The 26,514-nt window shown below is 36.9% G+C and overlaps 1 protein-coding gene across 1 annotated transcript in view; it reads right to left on the reverse strand.

Annotated features, from left to right (window-relative positions):
• The window catches only part of LOC150108066 (tRNA (carboxymethyluridine(34)-5-O)-methyltransferase alkbh8-like), a 249,687-nt gene that overhangs the window by 3,573 nt on the left and 219,600 nt on the right, over positions 1-26,514 (reverse strand). The window contains exon 11 of the mRNA XM_090415571.1: positions 7,146-7,295. Coding sequence (XP_090271697.1) covers positions 7,146-7,295 — 150 coding nt within the window. The remainder of the gene's footprint in view (positions 1-7,145; positions 7,296-26,514) is intronic.

Below are 26,514 nucleotides of genomic sequence, written 5' to 3' on the forward strand. Positions count from 1 at the left end.
TCAACTCCTTATCCACCAACACTCCTAAATCTCGTGCCTCATCAATTTCCTGGAGTACAGTTCCACCAATGTAGTAATCTGCTGCTAATCTTTTCACCCCAAATAGTATAACCTTACATTTTGCCACATTAAATTGACATCAATTCTCTTTAGTCCAGACCTCCAATCTATCCAAATCTTCTTGCAAAATTTTGACATCATCTGCATTCACTATTGCCCTACCCAACTTTGCATCATCCGCAAACAAATGAACTGTTCCTCTCAGATCCTTTCCTATATCATTAATGAACAAATTAAACAGCAGTGGTCCAAGAACAGATCCTTGTGGCACACCACTAGTCACAGGCTGTCTTGTGGACTCTACTCCTGAATAAACCACCCTCTGATATCTCTCAGTCAACCAACCCTATATCCATCCCCATATGCTGCAATTTACTGATTAGAATTCCATGTGGTATCCTGTCAAAGGCCTTAGCAAGGTCCAGTAGAATCACTGTAAACCCATTACCCTTATCCAGTTCAGCCGTCACTGTGTTATAATACGTAAGCAAGTTACTGAGGCATGACTTACCCTTCACAAAACTATGCTGTCCCCGATACAGTATCCCATTTTCTTCTATCCAATCTTGTATTTTCCTCTTGACTATTTTCTCCAAGACCTTGATAATGATTCCTGTTATGCTGATTGGCTGGTAATTTTCAACAGCAGCCTTGGAACCACCTTTATGCAGCGGAACTATTTTCCCCTCTTTGCATCCCCTTGGGACTGACCCGGACCCAAGGCTCAAATTAAACAAAATGGTCAAGGGCACTGACAATTCTTTAGCTGCTTCACGAACGCACAAGCTGGTATACCATCCAATCCCACAGATGTATTGACATTGAGGTTCTGTAATAGACTAGTTACCTCTACTTTATTCATCACAATTCCAGTATAAGCTGTTGGTTCTTCCATTCCTGCAATGTCACCACCACCTGGATGATATACTCTTGCAAAGTGCTTGCTCAGTAATTCCACTATATCAACTGATTCGGTTACCTTGCTACCCTCAGCATTTTTTAAGATCATTCTGCCATGAACATTTTTCCTTTTACTTGCAACATATTGAAAAAAACTGTTTGGGATTCTCTTTAGCCTGCATGGCCAATTTTCTTTCGTAATCCGCTTTTCTTTTCTTACCACCCTTGTTACCATCCTGGCCTGAGCTTTATACTGTTCCTGTGCCTGCTGGTCACCTTTCTCCTTAAATTCCCTCCACAATTGTTTCTTTTTTTGCAGCTCAAGCTTAATAGTGTTATTCATCCATTTAACCCCTACTTGATCTATTATTCGGACTCTTGGTATACAGTCAACCATTGCCTCCTGCAAACACTTCTTAACCACCTCCCATGCACTATCAACATCCAGCCCTTGCAGTTTTACATGCCATAGCACTGAGCCAAGCACACACCTAAGCTTGTCATACTTACCAGCCTGGTAATTCCACATGTACCCTGTCTTAATTGTAAATTCCACTCCTTTAGCCACCTCCCAAGTCATGACCTTATGGTCACTCTCACCAATTGGTGGCAACATGGTCATGTTCGTTACAGCCACATTCTCAGTTGCAATTACTAGGTCAAGCACTCTCTGTCCCCTGGTATTTTCCACTACATGCTGCCGCAGATAGTTGTCCCTTAATAACTGCATAAAATCCAATTCCTTCCTCCCATGTGCCCTCTCCTCTTTCCAGTCAATGTTACCATAATTGAAATCACCCATAATAATTACCCTCCTTCCACTCATTTCTTCTATTTGCCTATGCATACTATCCCCACCATCTATTCCATCACCTGGTCCATAGCAGCACCCAATTGTATATTTTGTTCTGCTAGATTCTATCTCACACCAAACAGCCTCAAATGTGCTCTTTTCTCTATCCTGCAGTTCAACTTCTATACTCCTTGGCTGCAACTCATCAGCTATCATCAATAACCCCCCCCCCCCTTTTTATTCACCCTGTCACAGCTGAACACGCTGTACCCATCACATTCAATCCCACTAGCTTTATCATCTTCTGTCAGCCATGTTTCACTAATACCAACAACTTGTGGCCTGGAAGTGCCAACCAAGGCCAAAAACTCTTCCTTCTTGTTCATAATACTCCTGGCATTAGTGTACATGAATTGCAGAAGCCCATTAGTCCCACCCCTACTTTGATGCCTTATACTAACTATCCCATTCTGATTTGTTGTCCTTTGTACTCGCTCGGGCATATTATACTCATTCATACACGCAACTGCCTCCCTAAAGTCTGCATAACTACTCCCCCCCCCCTTAATAAATCTAGTTTCCCTGAGTCTGTACATCCACTTCCACATGATTCGTTAACACTTTTTCAATATTGGTTGGATGGATCAGAGATTGGCTATCTGAATAATACCAGCAGGTTGTGTAAGATGGAGCAGTCTCAAAAAAGGAGGGTAACTAGTGGCATGCCCCAGTGTTATTCTGTTCTTGGGCCCCTGATGTTTAACTTGTTTGTAAATGATAAATCATGTGGACTGATTGTAGATCTTCAGTTATTTGCTGATGAATTATAAGTAGCATTGCTGATGTTAATTCCCTTCAAGAAGATTTCAAAAGACTTTTTTCTTGAACAAAAGAGTGGGGGTCGTAGTTTTAATATCAATAAGTGCAAGGTGTTGCATTTTGGAGTGCAGAAATATAAGGCTGTGTACTATATCAATGGTGCCATACTGCAGGAAGCGGATGAGATTAGAGATTTGGGAGTGATGGTTGACAGTAGACCGAAGTTTAGAGGGCATATTGCTAATGTTGCAAAGGCTGCACATCGTAGTGCTGCTATGATAAGAAGTACTCTAACATGTAAGGATAAGGAAGTGGTTGTGCCACTGTATAAGGCACTGGTTAGACCACACTTGTACTATTGTGCTCAGATCTGGTTTTCAATGTGATGTGGAGACATTGGAGAGAGTTCATAGACAACTGACTAAGACAATATTGGGACTTTGGAATGCTGGCTATGGAGAGGTTGAAGAAATGTAGATTGCAGAGTTTGGTGGATAGGAGGAAGAGAGGTAATATGATAAACATTTATGAGCATGGTCTGAAAATTTCTCAGCCTCAACCATAGATGGCAACAATTTTTTTTCCTAAGTTGATACATTTGTCATAAGTATCCATGTAAAATTGCAAGTCATTCTATCAAGTAGTTTGTTTCATACAGCTGTCTGAAGCAAAAGGGATATAGGTTGTCTGTATCCCTTGAAATGGATAAAATTGAGTGCGGTTATAAAATTCTTTGTAAAAGAAGGTTTAATGCCAAAAGAAATTCATTTGAAGTTCATAAAAGTTTATGGACACTCTTCTCCTTCGTTTTTGACAATTAAGATATAGGCTGCCGAGTTTAAACGTGGCTGCACCAGCTTTGAAGATGATCCACGTGAAGGATGTCCAAAAAGTGTAACAACACCAGGAATCATATATCAAGTGCACGATATGGTATTGGATGATTGGCGAGAGTCAAAGTGCATGAAATTGCTGAGACTATAGACATTTCAAAAGAACGTGTAGGATATATTTTGCATGAAGAATTGCAAATGAAAAAGCTTTGCGCAAGTTGGGTGCCATTCTTGCTCACAGCAGATCAAAAATGCACTTGCATGAAAATTTCTGAACAGTGCTTGGAGCATTTTTAACAAGAATAAAACTGATTTTGTGCATCGATTTGTTACCATAGATGAGACTTGGATTCACCATTACATTCAGCACCAAAGAAGACAAAGTCGGTTCCATCAGCAGGAAAGGTCATGGCATTGGTGTTTTGGGATGCTAAAGGCATTTTGTTTATTAATTATCTTGAAAAGGGTAAAACAATAACCGGGGTATATTATTTCGATCTTTTAAGCAGACTAGACAAAAAAATTTGTGAGAAAAGACCCGGTTTGCAGAAGAAAAAAATCATCTTTCATCAGGACAATGCACTGCTCACAAAGGTGTTTTGGCAATGGGAAAATTAAGGGATCTGCACTATGAATTGTTGGAACATCCACTCTATTCCCCAGATTTGGCTTCCTCTGACTTCTATCTCTTTCCAAAACTAACTCTTCCTCGCTGGTCAGCGTTTTTCTTCAAATCCAGAGGCGATTGCAGCTGTAGAGGAGTATTATGCAGATCTTACTGAGAACCACTACAGGGACGGGATAATGGTGCAGAAGCATTCTGGAATAAATGTGTTAGTCTTAGGGAGATTATGTTGAAAAATAAAAGTAATTTTGAAATTATAAATTCGTTTTTTCATTGTTAGGCCGAGAACTTTTCATACCACCCTCATAAATTAGTGAGAGTATTTTATCAGATTAATCCAGAGGGGATTATAAACTGAGTAGATGGTGACAGGGGAAAAACCAGAGGTCATTCCTAGAAATTATGTAAAAATGTGGTGAGGAGGGGGTGTGAGGAGCAGATTTTTTACATGGAGAATTGTTAGCAAATGGAACACATTACCAAAATGTGTTGTTAATTCAAGGAGTGTTAAGGATTTTAAGATTCTATATAAAAATTATATTGTCAATTGAATGAACCTCCCACAATGAGTGTGCCGACTCCATGGAGGGAATAATAATAATAATAATAATTTGTGTTTATCATATTGTAAAGTAGATAAACCAAGTAAAAACTTATGAACATCTAAAACTGGTATAAAATTTTAAGTGCATACATTGTTTTTAAATCATTTGTATGATTTGCAAGTTAATTTATGGAACTCACAATTTTTGAAAAATGAATGGATTTGCTGGTATATTTAAAATTGTATATACAGGGTGTTCGGGATAAATTTGACATATTTATAATTAATTATATTTTTCCGTAAGTTACATGTATTAACACACACTTCTCTTCATTTAAAAGTTTGGACCCTTCTTCATTCATATACAAGATGTCAGAAAGGATGGATAGCTGGAACCCACCTGAATCATGGAAGAGAATAACTTGTATCATGATGATTCGTGCCCGCCATCAAAATAAGGATATTACGACTGCTGCCCAATGCTCCCTGAATACAGTAAAAACAATCAGGCATGAACTAGAGACTTGCAATGGTGACTACGAGGATGTAGCAAGAAGAAAGATCCCTAGCAGACGATCTGATTGCGTTCGTACAGCAGAATTCCTCGCAAATCTGCAGGAACAGGTGTTGAAGAACCCTGGCATTGGAATTCGGGCTTTGTTCGTGGAGTTGCTAACTGTAGTCAAGCCCTGGATAACAAGGGTAGCCAATGGTAGGCCGTATGTATGGCAGCAGGATTCGGCCCCTTGCCACACCTCTGGGAAAAGTCAAAAATGGTTGTCTGAAAATTTCTACGACTTCACCAGTCCAAATGTTTGGCCTCCAAACTCCCCAGACCTTAACCCCATGGATTATTTTGTATGGGGCGCAGTTGAAAAAGACACCAATCGCACTTCCAGTAATACAAAAGCCCAGTTAATGGATAAAATTAAAACAGTTTTTGCGGCCCTTCCCAGGGAGACTGTAGCATCAGCTTGTTCGAGGTTCCGAAGCAGAATTGAAGCTGTGATCGATGCTAATGGTGGTTATTTTGAGTAAATCTTGTTGATAGTATTGTAATTAACTCTGCATGTAATGTTTTTTTGTCAATTCATTAAATTTAATAGATACAAAGAAGATTTTCTTTTTCCTTACGAAACTGTCAAATTTATCCCGAACACCCTGTATTTTAAAGATGCATACTTGTAAAGAAGAAATACTGGAATCTCTGTGATGTCTCATATAACTCTGAAAACATTATTATTTTAATGGCATGCTAAAAAGTTGTTTACAACCAGAATAAAAGGCCACTTCTGATATTTTAACAACAATAATAAAAACATAATAATTTGATAAACTATTATCAAATAATGATAACATAATAATTTGAAATACTGGAATCTCTGTGATGTCTCATATAACTCTGAAAACATTATTATTTTAATGGCATGCTAAAAAGTTGTTTACAACCAGAATAAAAGGCCACTTCTGATATTTTAACAACAATAATAAAAACATAATAAAGGAGTATGTTAAATGGAATCGATCTACTTAGATTAATCCATGGGAATCCATACATGGTACTAATGTACTACAGGATGACTAAACACCTCTTGTCTATGGACCCATAAAAATAAATAAGATGTCACAAGAATCAAAATAACTGATTCTTGTGAAAAAATGTGGCATACCGTACATCCAGGATGATATTTCAAAAATTCATTACTAAAATTCTGGGAAATCATCAGTAAAGAAATGAAGTTTAATTAAGGATCCCATTTTTTGAAAACAAAAAACCAGGGACACAATAAATTTTGTAGAATTAAGGGTTAAGAGAAATAAATTTCATTCGTTAACGTTATGTATTTAAAAAAAAAAAATTAAATATTTATTTAATTTTTTTTATTTTAAATTTAATATCCTGTGGTGATATAAAAACAATTTAGCGCCTGACACGTGAAGCTTAGTTCGCATGGCGTACGATATCCGACAGTCCGAAATGTTTTTCATTGGTTGAAAGAAAATGAACTATTGTGGCACATTAATATCCAAAAACATGTCGACCAACGAGAAACATTTCGGACCGTTGGATATCGTACGCTATGCGAACTAACTTGAGACAAAAGATTGCTAAAAATTTACGGCCGACCAGACGAACAAAATAGATGCTGCGGTTGCGATTAGTTAAACATACAGTTGGGCAACTGTCTCCCTCATTCTGACATTCTTTTCTCCGGCTGAATGAAATGTATGGAACTAAATCGTTTTCCCAAAATTCTAACATTCTGGTAATTCATCGAACTACAAAATAAATATGTCTCTGCTTTTTGTTTTGTAAACATACATTTTTAAAAGCACTCAAAAATATTACGACTTGTACTTATTCTTATTAGAAATGTTAATATTTTTATATTCTAAAAAATCCGGGACATTTAGCGTTCCGAACTAAACATATCGGGACGCCGGGACAGAAGTAATAAAACCGGGACTGTCCCGGGCAAACCAGGATGTATGGGATCCCTAAGCTTAATGTACATTAAGAATTTTTGCATACTGGGTATAAAAAAAACTTCAAAGTAAATATTGTTTTACCTTGGTAGCCAAATGATGCAAAACTGCAATACATAAACTAGCATCAGCAATATTACTTCTTATTGGCAAATGCAACAAATCGGCAACAAAAACTTCCAGTCCATGTTGTTTGCAGATTTTGGTCAAATTCATGCTATAATCACATCCCACCTATAAAATAAATGAATTTTAACATGTGCCTTCTCTCTCTCTCTCACACACACAATAAACAAATATAAAAATGGTGGCTCACAACAAATGATTTGATATTCAATGAAAGTAAAGTGCCAGCCAAGTTATGGTAAAGATAAGAAAATAAGTTACAATAGAGGACATTCCTCCCCCAAACACTTTTAAAGATCCAAATTATTATTGCACAAACATCCCAATGAAGTCTAAAGACATTATGTGAGGTCCACCACAGTACTATTATTCACATCATATGTCTCTCCTTAAACTCAATCACTTACAAAGCACCAAAATCCACCTCTAGCAAACTCATTCCCACTCCACTAAAAAAAAACTAACTACACTTTTACACAACTTCCAGCAATGACCCTTTCTCTCCCATTTGTGATGAATCAAAAATTTCTTTTGCACCCATCTATCTCCTCTTTACTGCCTATCAAACAAATTTTTGATTTGATAGGCAGTAAAGTACTCTTCCTTTACTTGTATTTCACAAGAAGTTACAGAGAAAGCTTTCCCCATTTTGGCTACTCACCTCTGAATCTAAGCAAACTATCTCAAGGTAGTACTCCAAATGTAATAGCATCAAAAGCATTATAAAGAAAGAAGATAACTTCATTATCCCTACTTTCAGTGTTTCTAAACAACCAAGGGATCCTTTGGGCATTTTGTCCACTTTTACAATATGTCCTCTGAACTTCAACTCTGTCCACCATTTTCAAATTGCTACCCTCATCAATATCTTGCAGTCCATTTCCACCAATGTGATTTTTATATAAATTAGACTGCACAGTGTGTAGTGTTTTCATCCTAAAAAGCATAACCTTATGTTTTGCAGCTAATCATTATCCTTCTCAAATTGCTAGTCTATTTAAATCATTATTATTATTTGTCATCTCCAGTGAGTCCTAAGACTCATCTAGGGAGGGCATCTACTCTACAACTCTGTCTCCACCAGCTGACCACAACTACACCAACACCATCTATCGCTGACCACCACCACAACATTATCTAATATTAACATTAAAAATAAAATTAGATAATTAGGGAGTTCTGTTTGAGTATAATCTTAGATGTGCAATCAGTTACCTAATAATACATTTACTAACTGAGAGAAGAAGGAATATAATAAGAAACAATTTTTAATTTAGAGTCAAAGAATAAAAATATTCTTTACAAAACAGTACCAGTAGTGCTCAATATATAAGACAAGTGACTAAAAATGGCACAGCAGAATTTATTAAACTACAAAACAAAATTAACTTTAGAAATTTTTAAACAAAATAATTTTTTGTTCAAAGAATTTATATTTTTGAAATTAATGTTAGAATTTAGATTTATGTATTCAGTAGCTAAAACCTACAATCATGAAGATTGTTTCCAAGAGGCTTGCGTGCTAAAGAGAGTCTATGAGCTGCATGTTTCTTTTTGTGTACCGATGACAGATTACAAGACAAGTAATGTTTATGGAGTCAATTCACTACAGGAACTCGTAGCAATGAGAGGATTGGTTTGCTATAGTGGATAGTTTGCTGAAATTATTACACAATCTGTATGGAATTTATCTTGGCACAGATGTTATGAATATCTTGCGATTTCATAACATCTGTGCCAAGGTGTTATGAAATCGATTAGGTGCGATTTCATTACCTGGTATGAGATAGACACTCCATTTACTGGAAACTTGAAGTGGCTTGAAAAAGTACCATATTTGGTCTCTAGCAAGATTTCAGGACTATGTAAAAAATAAATAAAAATTAAAAAAAAAATCTGACTAGTTTTAAGGAAATTACAATGTAGACTAATATTAACTGAAATAAATTTAATTAATACGTAAAATATTTCAGCAAAGTCCAATTGCCATTGTCAGAGAACAAAATGTAAGATACTTGCACACAGGCACTACACTAAGTAATGAAGATGAAGAATGTCAACTAAGAAATTAAAAAAAAATTCTTAGCCCACCCACAGTCTAATATACTATGGTTTAATGTATCTTTCATGAGTGGAAGTCACATAAATAAAAATAAAAATCTTTGCACTACCTTTTCCCTTTCCTTGTACATAGCTAACTATTTTGCTGCTTCTCTTAACTCCTGTTCTCTAATCACTCCTGTTCTCTCTCTCTCTCTATCCTTTCTGAAAATACAATATCCCTTACATTCTAGCTCTGTAACAGTATCTTCCTCCATCAATCAAGTTTAATGCCTAAATATTTTAGCAGTGCCAAAAAGTTATTTTCATTGTTCTTGATACTTCTGTCACGAGCATACAGGTATTGTAATATGCTATGGGCTCACACATGTCCCCTGCATCTCATAATGAATGTCCTATTCAGATTCGAGACATGAAAAACTACACTCGGCAATCTTTGATATTTCCCTTTCTCATATTCACTTGGCTCAATGGAAAGCTCTGAAAATGGAGAGGTTTGGAGAGCTCTGAAATCCAAGTTGTTTAGTTTAGAAAAAATAGTGATATTAGTTAAAATTATGTTAGAACTACATTCTATTGTGGTGGTAATTAGACTTAAAATTTTTAATTAAATATAGTTAATATAGGCTTTCTGCACAGAGGAATTTTGTTCAGTGCAATCTCTGTGAGATGTAAGCATTACCAAAGGCAAATAGACTTTGGTTTGAAAGTAATAGTGGGTGGGAGAGTGTGCAGAAAATACTACAAAAGTGAGAGTACGAGTAAATGTGATGATCGAAAGAATAGTATGGTGGATTTAAAGAATGAAGTCGGCTATGATGAGGAGAGAGCTGGAGCAAATGCAGAAATGTCTGACAAGTGGTTCAGCTAATAACAGAAAGAAAAGTGCAAGAAAAGAGAAAGGAATCCTTGTCTAAGAGAGAAGGAAAAATTCAGAAGAGAGACTTGCACAGCAATTCTGCCATAACAGGTGATTAGCGAGAGAGAGTGACAAAATTGTGCTTCCCAGGCAAAAATTAACGATATTAGCGAGGCTAATAAATCACAAAAGGATAAAGTGAAAGTTGATTGTTTGCTGAAACGAATGATTTGAAAGGAGAGAAGTAGGGTATGAGGGTAGACGTGAAAGAGTTACTGAAAGTAGCAGAAGAAAGAAAGTGAGAAAGTTAAGGTAGTGAGTCTGTTAGTGGAATGACAGAGTTGAGCTGAGAAGGAGGGCCATAATAGAAAATGAGTCGATGTATAGGTTATGAAGAAGGAATGATGTAAAATTTGTGGATGTGTGGAGTGAATTTGATGAACAAAAGGACTTATACAAAAAGGATGGTTTGCATCAGAATGGATTTGTTGTTCTGGAAAAAGTGTTGCTGAATGAAATGAGTGTGCAAAATTAGGGAAACTAGAGCTTTGGGGGGGGGGTACACAAAGACTAATAAGGCAGTTGAGTGTAAGAATGTGCATAAAATGCCTTAGTACCGCTGGTAACAAACCAGAATGGGATAGTATGTATAAAGCATCAGGACAGTGGTGGGTCCAGGGGTGGCTCATGCATAGGCACTGCAGCACTCCCAATTTTTCTTGATATATATTTATTCATTTATTTATTTTTTTAATATATTTTGATTAATATATTTATTTTTTATTTACTTATTTAACAAGGATAAATTAGCTAATTTTAAGAATAAATTGCCTACAGAAGAAATAAAATTAACCACTGAAGCATATCCCATTATCAACAAAGAAAAACTTGAAACTGAACTTCGAGTATTCTACAGTAGACCCGACATGCATGATTATTGTAAATTAATTGACTTGTTAAAATTTATAACAGAAAATAATTTAGATTGTGTTCTTAGTGAAATTACTGTATTGATAAAAATTCTCTTGACAATTCCTATGACTACATCAGAACCTGAACGCTATTTTTCAACATTTAAGAGAATAAAAACATTTCTGAGGAACACTATGAATCAGGATAGGTTAAATGCACTTGCAATGATTTCAACGGAGAAAAAAATTCCTCATTAGTCACACTACATCAAGGAAAAAGTTATTGACCTTTTTGCTCGAAACAAAACAAGAATCGATTTTATTTTTAAGTCATTTTGAATTATACTAAACTGTATAATTTTATCGATAATTAACAATATTTTTTCATGTTTAATTTTTTTTTAAATTTTTACCATAATTTTGATATTTTATCCAAACATGTATACACTGTATTTACAGTGTGTATGTATATTTCGAAAGTTGCAGCACCCCCCCACGATTTCAAGCCATGAGCCGCTACTGGGTGGGTCTAAGGTGGGTTTTGGGCATTAGTTAGTTCATCCTGGCCAAAGATTATTGGCATTAGTGAGACATGGCTGAAGGAAGATGATATAGTTAGTGGGATAGAATGTTAAGGATATAGTGTGTTCAGGAAGGTTAAAGACAAAAGAATGGGAGGGGAGGAGAATTATTGATGATAGGCAATGAAATGCAGCCAAAGAGAGTAGAAGTTCAACTGCAAGCCAGTGAAAATAGCACATGTGAGGCCATCTGGTGTGAGACAGTGGCCAGCAGAATAAAATACAGTTGGATGCTTCTATAGACCAGGGGATGCAATGGATGATGAGGATAGTATGCATTGGTAAATAAGCTGAATGAAAGGACACATGGGAGGAAGGAAATGGAATTTATGCAGTTACTAATGAATAATTACCTTAGGCTGCATGTGATGGATGTGCTAGGACAGAGGTCTTCAACCTTTCAGACAGTGCAGGCCGCATTAAAAATTTTAATGAAGCCTGCGGGCCACTAAGCTATACTGCAGTATTAAGAATTGTAAGATGCTTTCCAGATTTACAAGGAACGCTGTGCATTTGATACTTTACATAAAATCCTATAAAAATGAACAAACTCAGCTTTATGAGCATACGTGGTAGTCGGGTTCATGATAAGTAAATACAATCAATACTTGAAAAAGATAATTTAATGAAGAAAACATTCATTTTTTTATAATGTCAATGGGCAACTTGGCCATGTTTTTCCTTGACCTGCTTCTCGATGTTGGTAATGTTGGAAGTTGCGAAGTTGGCATCAGTGTTGGAAGTTGTGAGTTGGCATTAATGTTGGAAGTCGCTATGTGCAGTGTTCTCAAGAATCTGAGTTCTTGTCTTGGACTTCACATGCTCCATTCTGGAGAAGAACTGCTCACATAAGTATGTGCTTCCTAACATAGTACACATCTTCAAAGCATGCCGGCAAAGATTAGGGAATGCGTCCTCAGAAATGTAGTCTTTGTAAAATGTAAGCAAGGGCACATTGAATAATTTTTCTCTCAAAGAAGAGTTATTTCGGAGTTCAAGCAGCTCCATTTGTACTGAGCCTGGCATTTCAGCAGCATTGAAAATAAATCTAAAGAAGACTTGGTTACGAAAATTACTAAATCTCTCTTCGAACTCACTTCGCAACAGGGCTAATTTTGTAGTGTATTCGTCAAGAGACGAACAGTTGGACTCAGCGAGAAGCTGAAAATGAGTTAAGTCTTTTTTTGCGAGTTGTGCCGCCCAGAGTTTGAGCAAAAGCTTTGATGTGATCAAACAAAGTGTGCACCAGTTGATCTTTGGATTGTAGCCACGTATTTAAGGCACATATTAAAGGCACATCCGAAAAGATCTCAAGAATTCTCATTAAACATAAACTACGCACTACATTCAGACCATGTAGCAAATTAGCCACCCTCATCCGCTCACCCAAGGACAGCATTCCTCCTTTATCACATCCAGGAGTCTACCAAGTACCCTGCTCATGCAATCAAGCCTACTACGGTCAAACAGGAAGAACTGTGAATATCCGCATCAGCGAACATAAACGATACGTCCGGAAATATCATTATGGGAAGTCGGGCCTAGCAGACCATGCTCTGGATACCCCTGCACACAGGATCAACTGGAAAAACACAAAAGTACTACACAGAAACCCATATAAATCAGAGAGATTGTTCTTAGAGGCGACAGAAGCCCTAAAACACACCCCAAATCTCAACAAATATGGCTGTATTAACTTGCCGAAGATCTGGGAGACAGTCATATTAAGGAAAAACTAGCACTTTTCTAGGACTCTAGCAATATATGATAGCGGTTTTTTTTTTTTTTTCTTTTTTTTTTTTTTTTTTTTTTTTTCAGATAGAGGGCGCCAAAATCAGGACTCTAGTCTTTGTGTTGCTGCTACAATTTTGTTAATGTACACCATGTTGTTTTAGTCTCGCGTATTGTGACAAACAGTGTTTTTGTGCTCTGAAGATGCTGGTTATAATACCAGCGAAATATCAGCATCAAGTTAATAAATTAATTATTTACTTAGTTTCTGTGTTCTATTATACCGTTAAAATAATAAACAACATGTTCGACGAACACATAAGTCTGTCCACACGTATTTAAGTCATTCATATGCAATGAGAATCCACTTCAGAACGTTAAATTCTGCAATCGGATTCCCCTTGATTTGCATGAACTGCTGTATTTCGCTCCTTAAGTCAAAGACTCTTTTAAGAACCTTCCCTCTGTTCAACCAATGCACATCACTATAATAAACCACATCGCCGTGATCCACTTCGCACTCTTGGGTCAAAAACTCTTGGAATTGACGCTGATTCAATCCTTTTGCCTTAGTAATGTTGACGACAGTCACAATAACTTTCATGACATTCTCAAATCCAATAGTTTTCATGCACAAATTCTCTTGGTGGATTAAACAGTGGTAATGGACGAAATCTTTTCCTTCTAGTTCCGGTTCTTTCCATAGCACCACAACAAACCCTTTATTCTTTCCCACCATAGCAGGGGCACCATCAATTACCACACCCTCAAGGTTGGTTAAGCTGAGATCGAAACGCTGGAGCGTTTTCTTGGCGGTTCAAGAATATCAGTGCCTTTCGTCATTCCCTTCATAGGAACATGCGCTAGGAATTCTTCTGTCACATTGAATTGTTGATCAATGCCACGGACAACGATAGCCAGTTGGGCTGTATTCTTCACATCTGTGCTCTCATCTAAAGTAAGTGAATATGACGTAAATTCGGACGACCATTTTTTTAAAGTTCCTTCAATGTCATTGGCAAGTTCTTCGACACGTCGTGCTACAGTTACCCCAGACAAACTCGGTTTTTTAAACATTTCCTTATTATACATTTCCATATGGCATTTTAAATCATTTTGGAGATGGTTCACTTTGTCCATGTGAAGTCGCCCTTGAAGGTGATCGAAACTGGGTGCATGCTTTGTCTCATAGTGTCATTTTATATTGTATTCTTTTGATACTGACACTGACTCAAGACAAATTAAACACACTGGCTTACTTATCGTCAATCAGCACAAAAAAGTACAAATTGGTCCACTTTTCATTAAAAACCTGACAAGAATCAAGTGATTCTTGTCAGGTTTTTAAAAGAATCACTTTATTCTTTTTACTCGTAGATGCCATAGTGATAGAAGATGAACCCAAAAAATGATCCAAAATGGCCATGTAATGGTTATTATCCACTGAATATGTCTCACACTAATGAAAACAAGTCTGGCAATATAAAACCACAATAAGCTATGGCCAACACGACAAACCTGCGTGCGCTTATACATGAATATCACACTGTTCACAACTGACTGACTGTAGATGAGATCCTCTTGTATTTATACGAAAATAACGAAGTATCGAGAACCTTCGAGATGTATCTGAAAGGCACTAGACAGCGCACTCGAATGAACTACTGCTTCAGCCATCTACCTGCGACGTTAGTACTAGTACTTAAGTACCGCTTGCTGCTGGTAGATGGCTGAAGAAGCATGTCTGTTTAATATTTATTTTTATAGGATTTTATGTAAAGTATCAAATGCACAGCGTTCCTTGTGAATCTGGAAAGCATCTTACAATTCTAAATACCGCAGTATAGCTTAGTGGCAGCAGGCTTCGTTGAAATTATTTTTTATTTAATCGCGTTTTAATGTTAAGTAGTTATTTTTTCAAAATGGCTGGCGAGCCACAGCAAAGAGCTCCATGGGCCATGCGTTGAATACCCCTGATATAGTATTAAGCTGGGAAGCTAAATGTTGGAAATTTCAGTTAAGTGGGGATATATGTGGAATTACAGGGCTGGAAGTATGACAAGCTTAGGAGATTGCTTGGATCAATGCAATGGGTGGATGTTAATAGTGCATGGGAAGTGTTTGAGAGAAGTAATAGTAGACTGCATACCTAGAGTCAGGAGAATAAATCAAGTGGGAGTTAAATGGATAAATAAAATCATTATGCTGGAGCTACAAAAAAAAGGAAAATTTGTGGAGGGAATTCAAGGAAAAAGGTGACCAGTAGGCACATGAACAGTACAAAGCACAGGCCAGAAGGGTAACCAGAAAGGCAAAAGCAAAGTATGAAAGGAAATTAGCAATACGGGCCAAAGATAATCCCAAAGAGTTCTTTTGGTATGCTGTAAGTAAAAGGAAGAATGTTTATGGCAGAATGATTTTAATGAATGCCGATGATGGAGAGGTAACTAAATCTGATGAAATAGTAAAATTACTAAGTGAACACTTGCAAGAGTATATCATCCAGGTGGAGATATTCTAGTAACAAGAGAGGTGAAGGATTATATGGAAACTGAGGTAAATGAACTGGAAGTGCATAGCATATTACAGAACCTTGATATGAATACAGTTATTAGATTAGATGGTATACCAGCTTGAGTTTTATGAGAAGGTGCTAGGGAATTGGTACTATCTTTGACCATGTTGTTTATTTTAAGTCTCAGCTCTGAGTTAGTCCCAAGGGTATAAAAAGAGTGGGGGAAAATAGTTCCATTGCATAAAGGAGGTTCCAAGATTGATACATACAATTACTGACCGATCAGCATATCAGGAGTTATAGTCAAGGTACTGGAGTCAAATTGGTCAAGTTGATCAAGAGCAAAATATAGGAACAGATACTCAGAAATGGAATGCTATATTGGGGACAAAATGGTTTTGTGAAGGGTTGGTTGTGTCTAAGTAGCTTGCTCACATTTTATAATACCGTGACAGCTGAGTTAGATAAAGGTAATGGGTTTACAGTGGTACTGCTGGATGTTGCAAAAACTTTTGACAGGATACTGCATGGAATTGTAATCAATAAATTTCAGTACATTTGAATGGATATAAAATTGATGAAGTGGATAAGAGGGTAGTCGATGGAGAGATATCAAAGAGTTCAGTCAGAAGTAGAGTCCAGAAAAACTAGTGATGAAAGACTAGTGATGTGTCACAGGGTTCTGTTGTTGGGCTACTGTTTAATTTGTACATTAACAATATATGAAAGGATCTGAGAGGAACTATTCAGTTGTTTGCCAATGATGCAAAATTGGGTAGAGCAATAGTTAATACAGATAATGCTAATATTTTGCATGATGATCTGGATAGACTGGCAGTCTCGGCAAAGAAGAATGGATATCAGTTTAATGTGGCAAAGTATACAGTTATGAATTTAGGATGAAAAGATTACCAGCTGTGTACCACACTGATGGAATTGTACTCAAGGAAATTGATGCAGCCAGAGATGTGGGGATTAGTGGATAGGGAATTAAAGTTTAGAGGGCATATTGCAAAAGTGGCTAAAGCAGCTCATCGGATTACTTGGTTACTGAAGAATACCCTGGTGAGTAGAGACAAGCTGGTTATTATATCTCATTTTTAGAGCCTTGGTAAGAAATCCAGGTGACCAGATCAGCATGCAGTAGTCAAGATGGTCTGGTCACCTGGATTTCTTGGAGATGAGGAAGAGGTGAAGAGGATCCAGTGGCGAGCGACTAAGATGGTATTGGGTCTATGGAATGAACCTTATGAGGACAGGTTGATAATTTGTGGGTTACAGAAACTGGTTGACATTCAGAAAAGGGCTGATATGATTGAGACATACAAATTACTGAAAAGTTTTTACAAGATTAATATGGAGGAAATTTTTCAGAACATGTCTGGTGGTGTGGGAGAACTAGGAATGTCCTTTGAAACTGAGCAAGAGTGCAGTTAGCAGGGGGACATCAGGATTAGACTTTTTTTTTTATTTGGGTGAGTGGTGAATGAGTGCAGTAGATTGCCAGTCTGTTGTGGATGCCATGACTGTGAATGAGTTCAAAGTAAAGTATGATAGTTGTTGGAAATTTTTCCACTTGGTCTTCTTCTTCTTCCTTTCACGGTTAGGCCTACTGGCCTGTTCCGGCCTCATACCACCTTCTTAGGGGTCTTCCTCTACCTCTTTTCCCTTTTTGTTTATAATTTAGTATTATTTTTGGTAATCTTTCCGGTGATATTCTATTTACATGTTGGATCCATTTGTTTCTGTCATTTTCTATTGTTTGTGAAATTGATTGTTGTTGAAGTTCTTTTAAAATGTCGTTGGATTTCTTTTCATATCTAATTTAGTATAGCCTGCAGTTCTTAGAAATTTCATTTCTGCTGATGTTATTCTTTGGAAATCTATTTTCTTCATTGTCCATGTTTTGCTAAAACGTCTTAATCTAGTATTTCTTTGTACCAAATTTGGCTTGAAAATATTATTAATCTTGCCTATAGTTTTGGTGAATTTATTAATTTTATGTTTTGAATCAGTTTCTTCAATGTAACTTATATTACAACTGAGATAATTAAAATTATTAACTTGTTCAATTGGTTTGTTGTTTAGAACTATTTTGCTTCTTATTGGTTCCCTTTCTTTAAATGCCATAACTTTTGTTTTTTTCAGAAGATATTTTTATGCCATATTTGGTAACAATCCTGTTAAGATTGTAGAGAGCCAACTGTAATTCGTCTTCTGTGTTAGCAATTAAAATTTGGTCATCTGCATATAATAATGTATTTAAACAGTAATTTGTTTCTAGTTGTTACCCTGTATTATTGATACACTGCCATTCTTTTAGTATTTCGTTTATATATATATATATATATATTAAATTAAAAGAATTGGAGACAGGCTGCATAACTGTCTTCCTCCTCTATTTATTTTTATAAACTCTGTGAGTGTGTCTTTGGTTTTCACTGTTATGATGTTATTTTCATAAATATTGCCCACTGCTTTTATTAATTGTGGAAGTAATTCTTTTTAATTAATATTCCAAAGAGTTTATTTCTTTTTACTAAATCAAAGTTTTTTAATAGTCCGTAAATAATATATGAGTATCTAGGTTAAATTCTCTTTGTTTTTCAATTGACTGTTTTAAAGTGAAAACTGAGTCAATGCATGATCAACCCTTTCTAAATCCGTTTTGTTCTTCTACTAATGTTTTTCAACATAGTTGTTTATTTTATTTTTCAAGATATCCAGAATTCAGCAAACTTATTCCTCTGTAGTTTCTCGTAGACAGGCTTATACGTTGGTTATGCATTATTAAAACACTTAAGCAATTGAACAATGTAGTTAAGGATATAAATTAAATTATACTTTAATAAATATTTTCCGATATTTTGGCAACGTCACGTTGCCATCTTCTAAAGGAACTTACAAAAAAAGGGCACGTGCACGTAGGCACTACAAACACAGTAACTGGGAATGAAGAGATGAAGCTATTGTTCTCCTAAAAGTCCTGATGGTGCCATCTAACGGGCTAAGTAGGTGTTCTTGGACGTTGGGCTGAATTTCTTAGGGCTGAGGCTGATTCCATAAATAGTCTTTCGAATTTGTATTTGCTACGGTGTATTACTGTAGCTTTCCTCCACCGTATTCTGTGGCATGTATCCAGAGCATGGTCTGCAAGACCAGAATGGCTGTACTTGTGAAACCGGATGTAGTCCTTGTGTTCAGAAATTCTGATATTCGCTGTCCTGCCTGTTTGGCCAAAGTAAGATAGTTTACAACTGCAAGGGACCTGGACTTGATATACACCAGGTAGGTCTAGGGGAAGTGGTTGGTCTTTAGTGGAGTGGATAAGGGATGCCAATTTTCTGTAAGGTTTGTAACAGGAGGTCAGGTCATGCTTTTTTAAGATTTTGGTAATCTTTTCCGAGGTGCCTCGGATGTAGGGAATGGTGATGGATTTAGAGTAATCCTTGTTGTAGAGAGGGGGGGATCTGTGGTTTGTAGGTTCTAATATTTTTTGGACTTTTTTTTTGGGGGGGGGGGGTAGCCATTGGCTGAGAAAGTGTTGAGGATGTGATTTAGTTCAGTGTTTAGGGCCAAGTCGTTTGAACAGATTAGTTTAGCCCTGTTGTATAGTGTTTTCACTACTCCATATTGTTGTGATGGGGGAGGGGGATTGTTGGTGAATGTATCTGCCTGTATGGGTGGGTTTTCTGTAAACTGAGAAAACCAAGGTTCCATTAGGCTGGCAGGTGACTAGTGTGTCTAGGAAAGGGAGGCTGTATTTTTCTTCTTTTTCCAGGGTGAATTTGATTCTGGGGTGTTGGTTGTTTAAGTGTGTTAAGAAGCAGAGAAGTGTTTCAGAGCCATGTGGCCAAATAGCGAACACATCATCAACGTAGCGAAGCCATATGGTTGGTTTTCGTGGGGCAGAGGCTAAGGCTTTTTCTTCAAAGGTCTCCATAAAGAAATTGGCCAAGGGTGGGGAGAGTGGTGAACCCATGGGTTTCCCCTCTATTTGTTTGTAGAATTTTCCCTGCCAAAAGAAATAGCCTGAGTTCATTGTGAACTGAAATAAGGCTAAGATATCGGGAGAAAATTTAGCTTGGATTAGCTCTCAAGTTTACTTGAGTGGGACATTTGTGAATAAAGAGGAGACGTCAAAGCTGACCATTATGTCAGTACATTGGAGTGTAAGGTTTTCTATGCTGGCTTTGAAATGGGCTGAGTTTTTTTATGTGTGATGGTTGTGTTGCCAGTATAGTGTGTGAGCTCTTTGGCCAAATGTTTAGCTAATTTGTATGTGGGGGAATCAATGCCATCCACTATGGGATGTAATGGCACATTTTCTTTATGTATTTTTGGGAGTCCGTAAATACGGGGGTATAGAGTTAAATGGCTTTAATCTGTTGGTAACTTCTACAGGCCAAGAAGTGACTCTCTTAAGGAGCCTGTGAAGTTTTCTAATTTGAGAGTTGGTGGGATTGTAATTGATGGGGAGGTAAGTAGCCCGATCTGTAGTTTGAGCAATTTGATTTATCAGCTTTTTTATAAATAGGTAAAATAATTGATTTTTTTGCAGTCATCTGGAGCTGTTCCTGTTTGTAAAATTTTGTTTAGCAAATTTAATAATCTCTGATGTAGTTCTAAGCTAACGTATTTAAATAATTCTAAATTTATTCCATCATTACCAGGTGCTTTCTTATTTTTCATTTTCTTTAAAGTTTCTGTTAATTCATATAATGTTATGATTTCCAATTTATCACTTTTGAGTGTTATATCAGGAGTATAGAAATCATTATTTTTCCCTAATTTTTTTAATACTTATTCTATTCTTTTTTACTTATAACGTCTATGCTAATTCATTCTTTAATTTCTTTCTTTAAGTATTTCAAGGGCTCACTTTAGTGAGTATGGGCATGGCAAACCAAGGTACCTGATGCTGGACCACACCTTACTTCACGTAATATACATCTGTTAATTTATCTGTAGACTGGTCCCTCCCCTTTTTCCTTTCCTTCTTTCTTTTCTTCTTGCTCCTTCCTCCCAATGCTATTAGAGTATTCAAGGGCTAGGGGTGAATCTTTCCTATTTTGCTATTTCATCTCATCTTATGTGGAAAGGGCCTGTGAAACCCTACCACTTTCTTCTTGCAGTGACTTCACTCCAAAATGCTAATATGGTTGTGCCTCATAACACATCTCATGCTGCATCGGCTGTCACGCAGAATAATCAGAGCCGCATTCAGGGATTAGGCAGAGGGTCCTGTTCGAGAAGTATATTACAGTCTCCATCAAAAATCGGTGATACTGTGATGAGCAACACAGAAGGTATAAAATGAATCTTAGACGGGAATTTTACATAGGCACATGAAATGTTCTACAGATGGGTACTCTTGAGATTGTCTGTAAAGAGATGGATAGGTATAAAATTGACATCCTGGGAATTACAGAGATCAGATGGAACAGAGGTCACTTCAAAAGACAGGATGATAAGCTAGTTATTTACTCAGGTGGTGACTCAAAACATCATGGGGTAGCTGTGATACTGAAGACAGCTCAGGCCTTCTTGGTTATAACCCCATTAATGATAGGATACTTTCTATTAGACTTAAGGCTCAGCCTACCAACGTATCAATTGTGGTAGGTTATGCACCCCACGCGGATAGGCCTGAAGAAGAGAATGATGAATTCTCTGAAAACTTACAAACTGTTTTGGACTGCCTACCAAGGAGAGACACACTTTACAATTTACAATTAGGGGACTTAAATGCAAAAGTGGGAAAAAGTATGAGAATCAGGCCGGAGTGTGGCATGTTAGGTCTGGGTGAACGTAACACTCGTGATGAAAGACTGTTGGAATTTGCCCGTGCTAACAGATTAGTTATTACCAAAACCTGCTTCCAGAAACATCCACGGCAGACCTATACTTAGACATCTAACACTGATAGGTCAAGGCACCAGATTGATTACATCCTGGCTCTCCAGCGGTGGAAGACGAGCATCTCTGATGTGCATACTTGTCCTGGAGCAGATTGTGGTACAGACCATCAGCTAGTAAGAGCCAAAGTAAGACTAAGACTTTGAAACTTCCAGGTCAGGCACATCCCACTAGATTGGATGTTAGAGTAATTCCTGGTGGATTCACAGAAGAAACATCAACTTGGTTGGATAAATTTTTGGAGACCAATGAGGAGAACTCACCAGAAATGCTTTGGGAAGGAGTCAAGGTGATAATACAGGATACAGCGAAGAAGTATCTCGACCCAATAAGAAGACCAGGAGACCCATGGATATCCGATTCAACATGGACACTAATCAAAAGAAGGCAGTTGGAAAAACAAAGAGACACAGGGCCCTGAAGAATACAAAAGATTACATAGAGAAGTCAGAAGAGCAATCAAGCAGGACAAAAAAAAGGCTGTTTTAGCCCTATCTAACTTTGGTAGACTGAGTGGGTAATTCAATCTCCACTGGTAGCCAATTAGAGATAACTGGCCCAAGAATATCGCTAATTATAAGCAGCAACTGATGAAGAGACTATCATACAAATGCTACCATCTTGTGGTTCCTAACCTTGACAGGATATGTGATTGTATGAAACAGCATGTGTTCTGTGGCTGGTTTTCTTCAGTCTATGGGATGAAAAACCTGCTTTCCTGTGCTAAATTGACGAACTTGAGAACTGGTCAAAGAAAGGCTTAAAAAAAGTTCCAACTAGAAAAAGTCTAGTTGGCAACTAGACTTGAACTTATTCGGGTGGCCTAGCGCAGAGGATGAAAATGCAATTCTGCTGAGATATACAAGCCCAATAATATAATAAACAGTACTGTATATTATCTGCTGGTCACACATAAGCCAGATTTGCCAAGTTCTAGTAATTTGCTATAATCATCTAAGTTTAATTAACTGACAAATAATGAGCACAAAGTAAAGAGTGGAAACCATTCACTCATCGAGGGATGCCACATACTACACACACCAGTTATCATACTTAATCTTGAATTCATTCACACTGCTTGTCCTCACATCATCCAATGGCAATCCATTCCAATCACACACCAGCTTATGAGAGAAAAATCTAACCCTCACCCAGTCAGTATTTCATTATAATGAATGCATTCTGCAAGTGAAATTTAAAAAAAATTAAATATATATATATATATATAATTTTAAATATACCAGCAAATCCATTCATTTTTCAAAAATTATGAGTTCCATAAATTAACTTGCAAATCATACAAATGATTTAAAAACAATGTATGCACTTAAAAATTTTATACCAGTTTTAGATGTTCATAAGTTTTTACTTGGTTTATCTACTTTACAATATGATAAACGCAAATTATTATTATTATTATTATTATGCCCTCCATGGAGTCGGCACACTCATTGTGGGAGGTTCATTCAACTGACAATATAATTTTTATATAGTTCATATAATTTATAATATATATAATATATAATATAACGCCCCCGTAGCGCAATTGGAAGAACAACGGTACATTGCGCCCTTCGATTGGAATAAGCCTAAGTTCGATTCTCATCACGACGGGAGGAATCTTTATCTGGTCGATTTCATTCAAAGGTGAGTTAGCCGATCTCATATGGAGGTAGCAGGGTTTTTTCTCCTGGAAACTCAGGTTTTTCATCCCGCATACATACAAATCGGCCCTTCAGAACACACGCAATTTACAGACAAAAATTACTAGTTGCGGTGGTGTTGGAGGTGGGCGGTAGATGGCGTTGATGGAGATGATTCGTAGTAGAGGTTAGGTGTAGAGACAGTTGTAGATGTCCTCCCGCGATAAGTCTTCGGACTCCTTGGAGGTATCAGGAATAATAATAATATAGAATCTTAAAATCCTTAACACTCCTTGAATTAACAACACATTTTGGTAATGTGTTCCATTTGCTAACAATTCTCCATGTAAAAAATCTGCTCCTAACACCCCCTCCTCACCACATTTTTACATAATTTCTAAGAATGACCTCTGGTTTCTTTTCCCCTGTCACCATCTACTCGTTTTATAATCCCCTCTGGATTAATCTGATAAAATACTCTCACTAACTTATGAGGGTGGTCTGAAAAGTTCTCGGCCTAACAACGAAAAAACGAATTTATAATTTCAAAATTACTTTTATTTTTCAACATAATCTCCCTAAGACTAACATATTCATTCCAGCGATGCTTCTGCACCATTATCCCATCCCTGTAGTGGTTCTCAGTAAGATCTGCATAATACTCCTCTACAGCTGCAATCACCTCTGGATTTGAAGAAAAATGCTGACCAGCGAGGAAGAGTTAGTTTTGGAAAGAGATAGAAGTCAGAGGAAGCCAAATCTGGGGAATAGAGTGGATGTTCCAACAATTCATAGTGCAGATCCCTTAATTTTCCCATTGCCAAAACACCTTTGTGGGCAGGTGCATTGTCCTGATGAAAGATGATTTTTTTCTTCTGCAAACCGGGTCTTTTCTCACAAATTTTTTTGTCTAGTCTGGTTAAAAGATCGAAATAATATACCCTGGTTATTGTTTTACCCTTTTCAAGATAATTAATAAACAAAATGCCTTTAGCATCCCAAAACACCAATGCCATGACCTTTCCTGCTGATGGAACCGACTTTGTCTTCTTTGGTGCTGAATGTAATGGTGAATCCAAGTCTCATCTATGGTCTCATCAACAAATTGATGCACAAAATCAGTTTTATTCTTGTTAAAACGCTCCAAGCAATGTTCAGAGATTTTCATGCGAGTGCATTTTTGATCTGCTATAAGCAAGAATGGCACCCATCTTGCGCAAAGCTTTTTCATTTGCAATTCTTCATGCAAAATATATCCTACACGTTCTTTTGAAATGTCTATAGTCTCAGCAATTTCATGCACTTTGACTCTCGGCCAATCATCTAGTACCATATCGTGCACTTGATATATGATTCCTGATGATGTTACACTTTTTGGACATCCTTCACGTGGATCATCTTCAAAGCTGGTGCAGCCTCGTTTAAACTCGGCAGCCCATATCTTAATTGTCGAAAACGAAGGAGAAGAGTGTCCATAAACTTTTATGAACTTCAAATGAATTTCTTCTGGCATTAAACCTTCTTTTACAAAGAATTTTATAACCACACTCAATTTTATCCATTTCAAGGGATACAGACAACCTATATCACTTTTCCTTCAGACAGCTGTATGAAACAAACTACTTGATAGAATGACTTGCAATTTTACATGGATACTTATGACAAATGTATTAAACTTAGGGAAAAAAAAAATGTTGCCATCTATGGTTGAGGCTGAGAAATTTTCAGACCATGCTCATAAATGTTTATCATATCACCTCTCTTCCTCCTATCCACCAAACTCTGCAATCCACATTTCTTCAACCTCTCCATAGCCAGCATTCCAAAGTCCCAATATTGTCTTAGTCAGTTGTCTCTGAACCCTCTCCAATGTCTCCAGATCACATTGAAAACCAGATCTGAGCACAATAGTACAAGTGTGGTCTAACCAGTGCCTTATACAGTGGCACAACCACTTCCTTATCCTTACATGTTAGAGTACTTCTTATCATAGCAGCACTACAATGTGCAGCCTTTGCAACACTAGCAATATGCCCTCTAAACTTCCGTCTACTGTCAACCATCTATGCTCCTGCCTATTTTCAAAGTTTTGGTCTTTTTATTGCTGATTTTAATTTTCACACCAAATTTGTTACAGTTGTTATTCAATTTAGTTAAAAGTGTTTAGGAGTACATCATATGCATAAAGCAGAGAGCTAAGTTTGACATCTCCAATTCTGATATTAGGCCTAATGCCACTTTCTTTCATAATGTGATCCATATAGATGATGAAGAAGATTGGAGATAATGTGCAACCTTGTTTTACCCTAGATTTTACATCAAACCATCTTCCTGTATTTCCTTCAATTCTGAAAACTTAAATATAGACTATGGATAGCTCTGACAGGACTGAAGATACTTCAGGCACAAACTTTGTTTGCTTACACTTGCATAAAGGATTAAACTAAATTTATTATAGTCTAACCAAGTGAAAAAACTTCCAACATCTTTCTCTAAATCCTGAGTAAATTAATAATAAGGTGAGACACCTTTTGGCAACTTGTATAGGTAAATACCACAAGTTGCCGCAGTCCTGAAGATACTTCAGGTGCAAACTTTGTTTGCTTACACTTCGATAAAGGATTAAACTAAATTTATTATTATTAACATTAGACTTAATTGGCCAAATGAACAGCATCTCTGTTTCTTCCAACAGTATAAGACGATTGTACATCAAGTCTGAACTTCTCTAGTTAAACATGATGCACACAAGGTTAGCAGTTGTTCGCAGCAGACCACAAATCAGAAAACAACTTCATAGCAAAGGTATGTTTCAGTTTATTCAGTTATTTCTTCTGATGATGTGAGACGCAAGAATTTTCACAAAACTAACTGTATACATTGTTTCCCCTCTATCTGTTTTTTTATTCACGTGTAAGAATGCAGACAACACGTTTCTAGTATGTCCTCAATCCACAGAAGCCTACACAACAATATCTGCTCTGAGTTAGTCTATGCTCTTAAAGGTATGTGAATAAATTGTAAACAAAATAACGGATCAAGCACAACATGTATTGTAACAGGTTAACTATTCTTATAAGACACAGGGATAATGGCATCATTCCTCG

The sequence above is a fragment of the Typopeltis vanoorti genome, chromosome 3 (genome assembly GCF_054136105.1).
Source record: "Typopeltis vanoorti isolate ZY-2024b chromosome 3, IOZ_Tvanoo_1.0, whole genome shotgun sequence".
In the NCBI taxonomy this organism is placed as follows: domain Eukaryota; kingdom Metazoa; phylum Arthropoda; class Arachnida; order Uropygi; family Thelyphonidae; genus Typopeltis; species Typopeltis vanoorti.